The sequence below is a fragment of the Stenella coeruleoalba genome (assembly GCF_951394435.1).
Source record: "Stenella coeruleoalba genome assembly, chromosome: 2".
Lineage (NCBI taxonomy): Eukaryota > Metazoa > Chordata > Mammalia > Artiodactyla > Delphinidae > Stenella > Stenella coeruleoalba.
In genome coordinates, this window is record NC_137147.1 from 47,883,374 (window position 1) to 47,896,709 (window position 13,336).

The window sequence follows — 13,336 nt, forward strand, 5'->3', positions numbered from 1 at the left end:
TAGTCTTTACGGTAAGGGAAGTGTTATGTAGTCCAGCATGTAAAGCATTTGTAATGATGGCAGGGCAGTTAGAATTAGGATAATGGCTGGTAAGATTGTCCAGATGGTTTCTACTTCTCGTGCATCTATTGTACTTGTATGTGTTAGTTTAGTTGCTAATATGAGTAAAATAATATAGAGGACCAAGGAGCTGATTAAAAATATGATTATTAATGTATGATCATGAAAGTGTAGTAGTTCTTCTATAATGGGTGACGCTGCATCTTGAAAACCTATGTGGAGAGGATACGCCATGGAGACGTAAACATAAAACATAAAAAGGAATGAAGCACTGTTACATGGTACAAAATGGGTGAGCTTTGAAAGCATTATGCTAAGTGAAGGTAATGAGTCATGAAGGATAACATATTACATGATTCTACTTACGCGAAATATCCAGATAGGCAAATCTACGGAGGCAGAAAGTAGATGAGTGGTTGCCTAGGTTGGAGGCATAATAGTGGGATAGGGAGTTGATTGCTAAAAGGTACAAGGTTTCTTTTGGGGGGGGGATTAAAATTAAAATGTTCTAAAATTAATTGTGGTTGATGGTTACACAACTCTGTGACTATATTAAAAACTAATTGCGCACTTGATGTTTCTTCAGTTTTTTCATTTCCATTTGCATGGAATGTGTACTTTAGATGGGTGAATTACATGGTATGTGAACTGTATCAATTTGAAAAAACAGTTGTGGGGAAAAAAACAGTGGTTCTTATACTTCAATCATCATTAGCCTCACCTGTGAAGCTTGATGAAAAATCTGGATACGGGCTTCCCTGGTGGTGGCGCAGTGGTTGAGAGTCCGCCTGCCGATGCAGGGGACACGGGTTCGTGCCCTGGTCCGGGAAGATCCCACGTGCCGTGGAGTGGCTAGGCCCTTGAGCCATGGCCACTGAAGCTCTGGATACAAATGTTCTAGATCTATCAAGGAACTACAGGACATGAGGAACTTTAAGTGCGTATTATTAAGTGAAAGAAGCCAGTCTGAAAAGACTTTGTACTGTGTGATTCTAGACTTTCTAGAAAAGGTAAAACTGTAGAGACAGTAAGTAGATCAGTGGTTGCCAGGGGCTCGGGGGAGGGAGAGAGGGATGAATAGGTGGAGCACAGGGGATTTTTAGGGCAGTGAAACGATTCTGTATGATCCTATAGTGGTGGATACACATCATTATACATTTGTCAAAACCTATAGAACTGGACCACACAAAGAGTGTATGCCAACGTAAACTATGGATTTTAGTAATAACAATATATCAATATTGGTTTATCAGTTATAACAAATGTACCACACTAATACACGATATTAATAACAGGGGAAACTGTGCAAATTGGTAGGAGGTGGCTATGGAAACTGTACTTTCTGCTCAATTTTTTGGTAAACCTAAACCTGTTTTAAAAAACTAAAGTATGCTAATTTTTAAAAAATGTTCTAGGCAAGCCAGAGGATGAGCCTGGGAAGTCAGGGAACTCTACAGATGTGAAATGACCTTGTCAGATCAAGGGAGCATTTTAATTCTCAAAACCAGTAGGCAGTCTTCCCCTAGAAGAGGCACATGAGGAGAAAGAATGTTTCCCTTGTTCAGTTCCGTATTGATACTGCTGAGCCCAGAATCCATACCTCAGAGAGGCGAGTCTGTAACTGGAGAGTCTGTGCTTCACCGCTGGAGCTGAGGGCCCCTTAAGCCTCCTTGGGCTCGGTGTGCAGCAGTCACTTCAGCAGTATGATAACAGGAGATTAAGGTAAGAGGACAGGGTCCTCCCTAGGATGTAGAGGTGATTTGAAACGGGAATCCTGAGCTTGTTGGTGTGGTTTGTTGGTTTGGTTTTAAGAAACTGGGTTGGGGGGCGCAGCCATTGAGTGTCTGAAGAAGGGGTTATACGGTAGTGAATTAATAGTATAAAAATGTCAGCTGACTTTACGGGAACACGGACCTCAGAAGGAAGGAAAAGATCTCAAGGAGAGATTTCAACAAAAACACCAGGGGAAAATGACCTTCACCTTTGAATGTCCAGTTCAGCCCTTTGCTGGGTGTAGGTGTCTGATCTGTAAGAAGATCAGGAGAGCCTCCCAGCCCTCAAGGTCTCATTCAGACTCTGGAATCATGTAAGGAAAAGACAGATCTCTGGGTGTATCTTTCCTAGAGACACAGCCAAAGGGAGAAGTAGCAAAGGGTCAGAAAGCCAGCAAACTGGCAGGTACCAAGTTGCTAATTTGCCTTTAGAGTTGCATGATTTTTCCCTTCTACCCAGGTCAAATAATAATAATAATAAGTAGTAGTGCTAGTAGTAGCAAAGGACAGTCTTCCTGATGCCAAGCACTGTTCTAAGTACCTTGCGTGAATTAACTCATTTAATCCCCACCACAGCCCTACCCAGTAAGGGAATTATTACTCATTTTACAGAGACTTCGGTGTAGACATGAAGTCATCTGCCTGGTCACAGCTAGAAGTGTTGAGCTGGGACTCGAACCCAACGCCAGCTCCAGAGCCCACTGTTTCCCCCTCACGGCACCGCGGCTCCATGTCGACTCCACAGACCCCGCGACTGCCTCGTAATATAGACCAAACTTTAAAAGAAGGAACGTGGGGATTTACCCTTTGGGTTTTAACCCTGCTCATCCACCCCTACAGAAAACAGCAATACTGTTCATTCTACCCGAATAGGAGAAAAATGGGGAAGAAAGAAGAAAATTTATTAAAAGGAAAACAAAACACCACCTTTTTTTTCTTTCCCCTCGCAGTGCGTGGCAGTATCGTCTCAAGAGCCTTTGCCTTTTTCTGGAGGGAGCGTTTATCTGGCTGGCATGCGCGCGAAACAACACAGCTGCCCCACCTGACGTGGGAGCTCCGGGTTCAGCGTCCCGGGTTCTAGAAGGAGTGTCCAGAACCTCCACAACCCTCCAGTCAGCCCCCTGCCCTCCCCGAGAGTTTGAGCTTCCCGTGCGGCTTGGCTGGTATTGGTGGGTTCACAGGGCAGGATCCAGGAACGCTTCCTGCCTTTGCTCTCCCGCTCAGCTCTCCAGCTGAGGAGCCTTTGGGCAAAGGGCCATGCATTGAAGCTGAACAGACTGTTCCTTTAAGGAAAACCACTCTTCCCCTCTTGATTAAATGAGTAAATTAGTTCCAGATCCTCTGTCAGAAAGTCAAGCTGTTCAGGAGGGTAAGGGTGAAATAGAAAATGTCTTAAGAAGGATACAGCTCTTCTTTATTTACTAAATAGGAGAAAAGCTAACTAGCCATAGAGAATGGATAACCAAACATTTTTAGAAATGGGTTTTGAATATAGTGCGTTTGGAAACCAAATTCTGAGCACAGGGCCTCAGGCTCGGAAAGGGTTGACACTTGGTTTAAAGCTGTGCTGTCACCATCTTGAAACTTAATAATTTTTGAACAAAGAGTCCCACATTTTCGTTTTGCTCTGGGCTCAGCAAATGATGTGGCCGTGCTGTCAGTGAAGTCTGTTTTAAGTCAGCATGATGTAATTATGCACACTTTCTCCTCAATTTCAGGTACGCTAGTGTGTCCTGTCCAAGTTTGCCAATCAACTTTTGTGCTGCATGTTTTTTCTTTTAATGCCTCACCGGGTGGTAAACTCCTGACATTACGTATACTCACTAATCTCTGCTGGAGTGTGCCACGGTGAAGTTTTGATACTGCAAAGTACTGAACGTGAGGGCTAAGCCACTAGTGTTTGTAAACGAAAACATTTCAAAGCTCACTTCTTCCTTTGACTGGGTACGTCAGGAATTGGTACAAAACCTTCTCCTAAAATGGAGAGAGAATAATGGGGGGCAATCAGGTTCTTGTCTCACGTGGGGCCTTCAGTGAGGATGCAACCCTGTCTTTCTCAACTGCAACACTCAGGGGACTGACTCAGGACCTTGGGCAATACGATCAAGTCAACCCCAGTGCTGTGCTCCCGGCCCGTCTGGCAAGAGAACCAGCGGGGAGGGATGAGGGACGTCCATGGATGTCTGTGTGATTTGGGGAGCGAGGCCTCTGCTGGCGTACTTCAGCTCCTCAGGTTTAAAAATGTTAGAGCCACTGTTGGTCCTGTTTACTTGCAAAGATTCCGTTACTCCAGCCAATGTCACTGAGGTGAACTGAGGGTAAACCCATGGCCCTCCTTATTTTCAGGCCATAATGTGGGAATCAATGATAGGAGAATATTCCACCGCGGGACCACACATGGTGTTTCTTATAAAGCGATGATGGGAGTTTACCAGAAAGTGAAGGCGTCCCATCAGGGACTCGGCCAAGGCATCCCCATTCACAGCAGACCCATAGAGGAAACTGGAAGAGTCGTAACGTGGGCGGTGGGCTAGCACTGGGGAAGTGGCCAGGCATCCTGAGGACTAGAAGGAAGTCCATCTGTGAGGTAGGCGACAGCAGCAAGCACTTGGATCTAGACTGGGAATTATGTGGGTGAGGCCCACCCACGTGAGGTCAGGGGGTGGGGAGATGTGTGTGAGCTAGAGTGAAAGCAAAGGGAGTCCAGGAGGAGGTGGTACTGCCAAAGTCTAGGGATGCCAAGCTGCTGGTTTCTAGGGCAGTGAGACCGCTGTGGAGGGCAAGGTAGCCTTGTGCACCAAGCTGGCTGTCGAGACAGAAACCCGGGGACAGAAGTCTAGTTATCATGACTTAGATGGAGCCCCATTAGGAGCAGGGATGGCTTGAGGTAGAGCCTGGGAGGTTTGGGTGGGGCTCATGCAGTCTTTTGAATCTAAGGTCAGAATTAATTCTCAGGACTGAGACGAAGCTAAAACTTCAAGCGAGAATGGACTCTGCCCGGCTGGTGAGGAAGAAGGAACGCAGTCACTGGGGGCTGTGTGGGCTGGCCTGTGGTGGAGTTTCCTTTCACATACATTGAGTTGGGTTTTCTTTATTTTCTTCAGCAGTTCTAGCAGATATAAGCATTATTTTTATTCTCATTTTACACCTGAGGAATCGGAGAAGTAAATGGAAGTGCCCAAAGTTAACGGATTCATCCAGTCTGGGCAACTGGGGCTGTCTCCAGCGCCACCATCTCTGTGCTCTTGGCTTTGATTAGATGACTTTATGAAGTTCCTTTGGTGGTAGTTGTAGCAAAATGATGGAAAGCATGGGTGGGCTCTGCAGCCAGACTGCCCAGCTTTTTGATGCATCCACCTCTTCTGGCTGTGTGACCTTGGGCAGGTTACTTGACCTCTCTGTGCTGCAGTAAAATGAAGATGATGACGATACCTTCCTCACGTTATAGACATGAGTATTTAATGGAATGGTATATGTATGGGTTTAGAACAGTGCTAGGCACATAAGTGCTTAATACACATTACTGTTACACTCGATCTAGAAGTAAAGATCTTTAGGGAAGATTTCAGATGTTAACAGTCATCACTACCCAGTGGATGGACGGAGTCATGGCAAGGTTAATCCTAAAGAGTAAATACTGTGAAAGCCATTCCTATTTATTTGGTCTTATAAATTTTTTTTTAAAAAGCAAGATTTTCTCATTAATTGAATTTTGACCCATGGAATAGTGCACTTAGTGAGAGACTGCGCAATTAGGAGGCAGAAATTTTGGGTATAAGTCCTTGATGTACCACTTCCTGGCATTGTGAGCTTGGGCAATTTTTCTAATGTCTCTCGCTTATTTTCCTTATCGGTAAAATTACCAATAAAAGGAATGACAGCCTGCCTCAGAGAATTATCCTGAGAAGATAGAATGAAAGCACTTTTAAATAAAAGGATGCCATGTGTTGGATATTTTAATTCCCTGACACAAACCTGCTGTAAACAAGAAAAGGTTAGTTGTCTGCAGAGTGGGCAAAGGGAAGCCATTCTGGAATCGAAAACTGTGACGCAGATGATCCGCCCTCGCTTTGGATATTAATAATTTAGTAAGGTCGCCAGGCGGGCCCCAGACAGACAGGTCCACAGCCAGTTCCAAGGACTTGCCGATCTTCTTTCTTCTGTGCCGTTCTCTTTATGACAGCCAGATTGTGCTTTTGTTTTTTATTTTCTCTCTACCCATGCAGGGGACTCAGATCCCACCCCAGTGAATCCTTGCTATGACGGGAGTCACACATGCGCTACCACGGCTCAGTGCCATCCGGCGACAGGTGTAGACTACACCTGCGAGTGTGCATCTGGGTACCAGGGAGATGGACGGAGTTGCGTGGGTAAGAGCCGTATGCTCTGTGTTCCCTCATGGAGTCCTCCAACATTATGTCCGTAGAAGACAAGTGTCTGCTTTGTCGTCTCCATGGATCAATGAGTTTAGCAGCTATTCATCTAAATACAGCTATTTAAAAACTAAGCAGATTCTGGTTAGTTTTAAGAGGGTAGTTGGGAGGTGGGTATTTCTGTCTGGGACTCTGAAAATGGCTATTGTAATGCCTGGATATTTTACATTCTCAAATGTTGTCATTTTAAGACGGAATCAAGTATTTTTTACATTCACTAAAGAGTGCATTTTCTGGTTACCTTCAGATTTCAGACATTCACCTATTTCTTTCACTTACTGTATCTCAAAAGCAGTAGTGGAAATGTCTTTACATTTTAAAAGAAAAATCGTTACTTTGTGTGTTTCTCTTCTAAATGTTCAGAATTGTTTAAATGTTTAAAGAATTCTCAGAATATTTGTTCAAAACATATCTCCCTGGGGCTCATACTGGAATGACTTGAAATAAATGTTTATGTTTATGACGATCTGCAACATGTATCCACATCTGGTGCTTGGCCTACATTTCAACCCCTGTTGAGTCTACCAACTGTTGGTCCCATTGAAACCTCTTAGGGGTGAGCGAACATTGAGTTTGCAGACCTTCCACCTGTGGGGACTTTGGTTTAAGCAGCTTTTTCTGTTCTTATTCCTTCTTAGATGTAAATGAATGTGCAACTGGCTTCCATCGCTGTGGCCCCAACTCTGTGTGTGTCAACTTGCTGGGAAGCTACAGGTGTGAGTGCCGGAGTGGTTATGAGTTTGCAGACGACCGGCACACCTGCGTCTGTGAGTGCCAAAACTGTGCCTCTTTTTAGCCAAAATCATGCTGAACCTTGCTCTTGGACTCATTACTGTTTCCACTTCTGTTATACAGAAGTTCTGTTGGATGGTTTTTTAGAAAACAGACAATTTACAGTGAAATAACCCAAAGCTATGGCTCAGTTCCGCCCTGTTTGTTGGGGTTTTGTTTTTGTTTGGGTGTTTTTGTTGTTGTTGTGTTGTTGTTTTTCTCTAAATAGATATTTTTGGTGTAAGTTATGGAAGAATGTTCACCTCTGTAGGGACTGCTGTGTATCTTGGTGTTTGGCCCAATCATGTAACAAGACTATGAACTTCTCTAATACCAACAGGTCTAGATAGAGGTCAAATGTTTCTCAAATTAGAATGAAATGGATTTGTAATTCAAAGAGGCCTGTCTCACTTGACTGGTCAAAGAGCTCCGTCTGTAATAAATATAGCCTTTTTAGAATTCCAGAAAAATCCTTGACCAAAGAGTGGATCCAAAAGAACTAGAATTCCAAATTCATCCCACTGTTAGAGCTAGATGATATTAGAGACAACCCACTTTTTAATCCAGTGAGATGAAAAAGTAGTGATCACAGAGACTGTGTGTGTGTGTGTGTGTGTGTGTGTGTGTACGTACGTACATACGTACGTACATATGCAGGCATGCAAAGCAGCAGTGCTCTGGGGAGTTATAAACTTTAATCAAGGACAGTTTTTAATGACTGATCTTCATGCCTAGTGTTATAGCCACAAACCATGACCAGCACTTCTCAAATTTTAATATGCATACAAACCATCTAGGGATCTTGTTAAAATTCCTATTCTGATTCACTGGCTCTGCTCTGGGGCCTGAGAACCTGCATTCCTTATAAGCCCCCAGATGTCCCGATGCTGTTGGTGTGCAGGGTTCACCCATTCGCAGGCCTGGGCTCTTGGACATCCTTGCCTTCTTCTCTTTTCAGTGATCGCCCCACCTCCCAATCCCTGTGAGGATGGCCGTCACAACTGTGCTCCCGCCAGCCAGGCCCAGTGCATTCACCACGGAGGCAGCTCGTTCAGCTGCGCCTGCCTGCCTGGTTACGCCGGCGACGGGCACCAGTGCAACGGTGAGTAACTGTGGGCGGCCTCAGCGACCCTGAACGTTGCTTTGGATGCACATCCCCAGGGCCTCTCAGAAGCCTCTCCCTTCCTTTGACTCACACCGCTGTGGAACTGCCGAAAGAGAAAGAAAAGGTGTCCTTTGAGTCAGAAAGAGAGGCCGAGGGTGATTGCCCTGGGACCAGATTGTTGAGCATGTATGGTGGTCCTTGGAAGAGCCGTGCCTGGAGCAGTGGGGAGACCCTGCCAGCTTGTAGCCTTCTGTTCCCTGGAGCTAGTGTAGCCAGGAGGGATGTGGGGAAAGGCATATATCCTCCTGGGAGGAAGTCTCCATCCTTCAATCTCTCTGGCTAATGGCTTAATTCAGCACTTCCAGTCCTGCCTAATTTTGAGTTGCTATTCCCCTGCGTGAAGTGGTAATTTAAGCTATCTCTAAACATACATACAGCTCTTTCTGTGTAATTTATTCCCTTTCTTCTCTCTCTCTGGAAGGGGAGAGGGAGAGAGAGAGAAGAAGAAATAAATCCACAGATATAAAAGGATATTAATGCATACCTAAGTACTCAAAACTTTTCTCCCAGAAATCTAACTGTCTTTAAGACTTCATACTGAACTTTATAAAATCACTAAACCAGAAAGCAGGACTAACTGTTCAAATTTAACTTAGAAATGTATGAGGTTGTTACTGAAAAACTAGGCATAACACTGATTATAAATGTTCATGAAACTGGGATTAGTAGTACCTTAATATAGAGATCATTCAGTAAATCTACATAATCACTAAAGATCTTCGAAACATCTGTCAGTAATGCACACAAATAATGGTTAAATGAGACACTGGGAATGAGAGGATGGTGGGAAAAGGGTTGATTTTAGGAACATAAACCTAAAATGCAGGCTTTCCCTCTCTCATCAAATTGCTTCTTGCCTCTGTCCCCGTATACCTGGGCCCACTGAGCTGATTTGCTAAGAACAGCCTTGTAACTCCTGGGAGCTTCTTAACTGATCGAATAGCTTGACCCTGACCTCTTTGCTAGATGTTTGATTCTCCTCCTCCTTCCTTTTCCCTTTGGTTTCAGCAGGACAGGCTGAGTGGACCAGCAGCCTGAAGCCATACATTACTGACAGAATAGACATGTCAGGGCAGCGCAGCCCCTCTACTCCTTTCCAGATGTGGGGTTTTTCGGGATTGTCTGAACCTGGCTCTTTAATGTTTCCACTTCTGCTGTACAGAAGCTTAGCTGTATGGTTTACTTTTGAAAACATAGTTTATATTGAAATGACCCAAAGCTGTGGCTCAGTTCAACCCTGAGTTTTTTTTTTCTCCCTAAAAACACCCTCAGGTTTATTTATTTATTATTATTTTTTAAAGAATCAATTTTATTTATTTTTGGTTGCGTTGGGTCTTCGTTGCTGCACACGGGCTTTCTGTAGTTGTGGCGAGCGGGGGCTACTCTTCGTTGCGGTGCGCGGGCTTCTCATTGTGGTGGCTTCTCGTTGCGGAGCACGGGCTCTAGGCACGCAGGCTTCAGTAGCTGTGGCACACAAGCTCAGTAGTTGTGGCTCACGGGCTCTAGAGCACAGGCTCAGTAGTTGTGGCACACGGGCTTAGTTGCTTCATGGCATGTGGGATCTTCCCGGACCAGGGATCAAACCCGTGTCCCTTGCATTGGCAGGCGGATTCTTAACCACTGAGCCACCAGGGAAGTCCCACCCCCAGGTTTAGACAGAGCTCAGGTGCATTTCAAGTTAGGATGAGGTAGATTTGTAAGTCACAGATGCTTGTCCCAGTTGACCGGCCAGAGAGCTCCATGTGTAATAGATACTCTGTACAGACAGAGGTACCCTCTAGGTCTGGAGGGAGGGGTGTCAGGTGACGCACATAAACTTCTCATGTTTCTGCTAAGCCCCGCAGTGGAAATACTGCTCTTTCCACCGCGTGGGACTCATCCTTCATTTCGATTTAACACACTACTGGCTCTCAGAAACGAGAATGCACAAAGGAAAAAATCTGGTCAGTAGAATTTCATGTTTAAACATCTGGCTGCTCAGGCCAGCAGAGATGGTGTTTTGAAAGTATTTCATTCCTTAGGTCTTTGGTTTAAAACAAAGAAGTTGAGATTATTGCAGCTTAGACGTGATGACTGTTAAAATCAGAATGTTAATGTAGGTGAGCTGCTTCTTGTCCTAACCCCTTCTAGAATCATTCTCTCTCCCTTCTTTTAACTTCTGCCTGTCCTGTAGGACTTGGGTTACACTTTGGGGTCATATTAGGATCCTGACATTAGCTACTTTTCCATGCTGGGAGTTTTATAGGGTTGTCATTCTTTGTTATTGTTGTCTTCTTGCTGATTTCTGCCATGTTCAGTTGTCCCTGTTTTATCTCTGGTTCTCTATTTTTGAGATTCTCTCTGGAACCCACAAACTTAAAAATAGGCCAAGCCCATCCATTGCTTCCCCAGTGTATTAGTGATCTACTGCAGCATAACCAATTCCCCCCAAAACATAGCAGCTTAAAACAATACACATTATTATGCTCTATAGGGTCTAGTCAGGGGGTCTCTGCCAGACCTGGGGCCTCACCTGAAGGCCCAGGTGGGGAAAGAGCCTCACGTGGTTATTGGCAGGATTCAGTTCCCCAAGGACTATCGGACTGAGAGCCTCGGGTCCCTGCTGGCTGTTGCCAGGAGGTGACCTTCAGCTTCTTGCCACGCGGACCTCTCCTACAAAGTAGCTTCCTTCATCAAAGCCTTCAGCAGGGGGTCTGCCAGCAGGTTGGCAGTGATCACAAAAATGACATCCCCTCAGTACTGCTTTAGTGTCTTGGTTGGAAGCAAGTTACTCAAAGGAAGGGGATTACATAAGTCACTGAATAGCAGGAGGAAGGGATCTTTGGGGACCATCTGAGAGGCTGCCTGCCATAGTTACCCTGTGGTTGCCGTCCAAGCTTCCAGACTGTGGGGTAGTAGAGAATGAATAGTCATTTTCCTAAATACCTGTGCTGTGCATGAATCAGGCTGGGCTAATCATGAAGGAGGCTTGCAGGATAAGTATATAAACGTGTGTGGGTGTGTGTGCATTTTTAAAGGCATGTCACAGTGTGCATGTGTCCCACTGACCATAGCGATAGAGAAAGAAGAGAAAAATCGAGATGAAGCCTCTATTTTGTGGAAGGTGTGCACACTTGAAACACACATTTGTTTTCACTCCGTCAAACTAACATTAAAAGGGTGTGTGGGTTTTTCTCCAGCCAGTTTGTTAAAAACCAGGTTCCCCGGGGAGGCTGCACTTGGCTTTGGGTTCTCCGCCTAGTCTGAGTCACTAAGAGGAATTACTTCTGTGCAACTAGAATGAAATCTTTCCAGCTTCCCTCAGTGGGGATTGATTTCAGCCCTGCATTGGTGTGAGCTGGATATTTCTCAGGCATGTGTGTCCCTGTAGGTCTTGGTGATCCTGCCGGGTGGAAAAGCAGAGTGTTTTGAGCTGGGACCTTTCCTCACGTGTGAGTTGAGGTACTGGGTTACACATGGCCCATTACCCAGAGAAGGGCTGTGAGGAGAGGTACTTACACTGTCCTCTCTCATGGTTTCTACTGGAAGCATGTCGATGCGGGTAAGGTATAGTAAAGTTGGCGTGGCCACAGCAGAAGCAGAGAAGAAGCTGATTATACTCACAGGTCCCAGAGAGCGGGTCACTGCATGCCACACAGGATGCAAAGGGCACAGCCAGCAGCAGGGTTCTTGACCGAGTAGGTGGGAAACAAGAACTCATGGGTCGAAGCCTTTGTTGGGGTCTGGAGGCGGGTCGATTTGAGTTGGCGCCAGGAAATTTCACTGGGTGGTTCAAAAGCAAAGCAGGGGAGGTAGAGAGGGGGAAGCTCGAGTCCAGGGGTTGGGTTTGTTTTGAAGGAATTTCAGCTGCTTTTGGGTGTGGGCTCAGAAGTAAGGCAGGGAGAAGAATGTTGAAGCACCAAAGCATGAACTCAAAATAGAGAATTTTTAATACAGTTTCCAAACAGGTTTTCTTAGCAGCTTGGTAGAGGACAGAATGGAGAATTACACTGAGAACAAGCCATCTTGCGTTATCTGACTGGTAAGGGGCTCTACTCTGCCTGAACCTCGCTGCATTGACCTCAGTGTTCTACCAGTCCTTGAAGACCCCAACAGTGATGGTTAAGTAGCCCCCCGTCCCCAGTGGTGTAACAGGAAGCTCCTCCCTTGCCAAGGGGTCGAAAGTCTCTCTGCGCTTTCTCTCGACACCTGACCGCCTGTGAAACTGGGAAGACTTCTCCTTTACACAAAAGCTCGGGTTTCCCCCCCACACTCCTCAGGATTGGCGCTCCTAAGGAGGGGTGTAACCTGCTCCGTACCCAGGCCCCGGAGTAGCTGGCGAGGCTCCAGTTTCCTGTCACGGTGCAAGGTTCTCCAAAGAGGGTGTTGGGCACTGTGCTTCAGGGAGTCTTCAACTTCTCCAGCTTTGGCGGACAGCTGTTGTTCACTTGTGATGCTTTCAGTCTCTTCAGAGACCTTCTCCCTGTTGGTCGTTCATCAGTTATTGTCTCCCCTTGACTTTGGTATCTGTGGGAGGATGGCTGCTCTTTCCGGTCTGGTCAGAATCCCTAGGCCATAGTCTTTAAGAACATAACTCGGTACCTCTGGGGGAGTCCTCTTTCTCTTAGTTCAAAAATAATCACAAGCAACTGATCCGTGGTTTCTAGAAATAGGCCCTGTATCTCAGGAATTCCTGCTTCCTGCCATTGCCTGGGGTTCCTGTTACCATGAGAAGTACTTCTAGCATATGCATTATGAATAGCTTTAAATTCCTGCATTTGGCTCGACGTTAATTTTTACAGCTTTGGTTTTATAGCATCTTCCAGTCCCAAGGATCTGGATGGGCACCAGCTTCATCCAACTGGGCATTTGAGTTGTCCTACTGAAGAGACAGAGGGCCAACCTCAACGGTAATTAAATAGGACACTATAGAATCCATGATGATTGGATTGGAGATAAGCTTTTTGTTGTTGTAATTATTTTTATTTGGTTTATTTTCGGTTAACTGAGGAGCTAACCAGCAAACCTTGTTTGATTCTAACCTTGCAAATGAATGTATAACCACTTTCCAGCCTTTGTCAGTGAAAGGAAGGTGACTAGACAGGCCCACTGCTCATCTAGGCAGAGCCTCTCTGGGTGGCATTGAACTTGGTTGT

General features: G+C 45.5%; 1 protein-coding gene across 2 annotated transcripts in view; it reads left to right on the forward strand.

The window, feature by feature from the left end:
• Positions 1-13,336, forward strand: part of NID2 (nidogen 2) — a 79,568-nt gene that overhangs the window by 52,189 nt on the left and 14,043 nt on the right. For both annotated transcript variants that reach the window (XM_079914459.1, XM_079914460.1), the window contains exons 9-11: positions 6,059-6,202; positions 6,904-7,032; positions 7,995-8,138. In XM_079914459.1, coding sequence (XP_079770585.1) covers positions 6,059-6,202; positions 6,904-7,032; positions 7,995-8,138 — 417 coding nt within the window. The remainder of the gene's footprint in view (positions 1-6,058; positions 6,203-6,903; positions 7,033-7,994; positions 8,139-13,336) is intronic.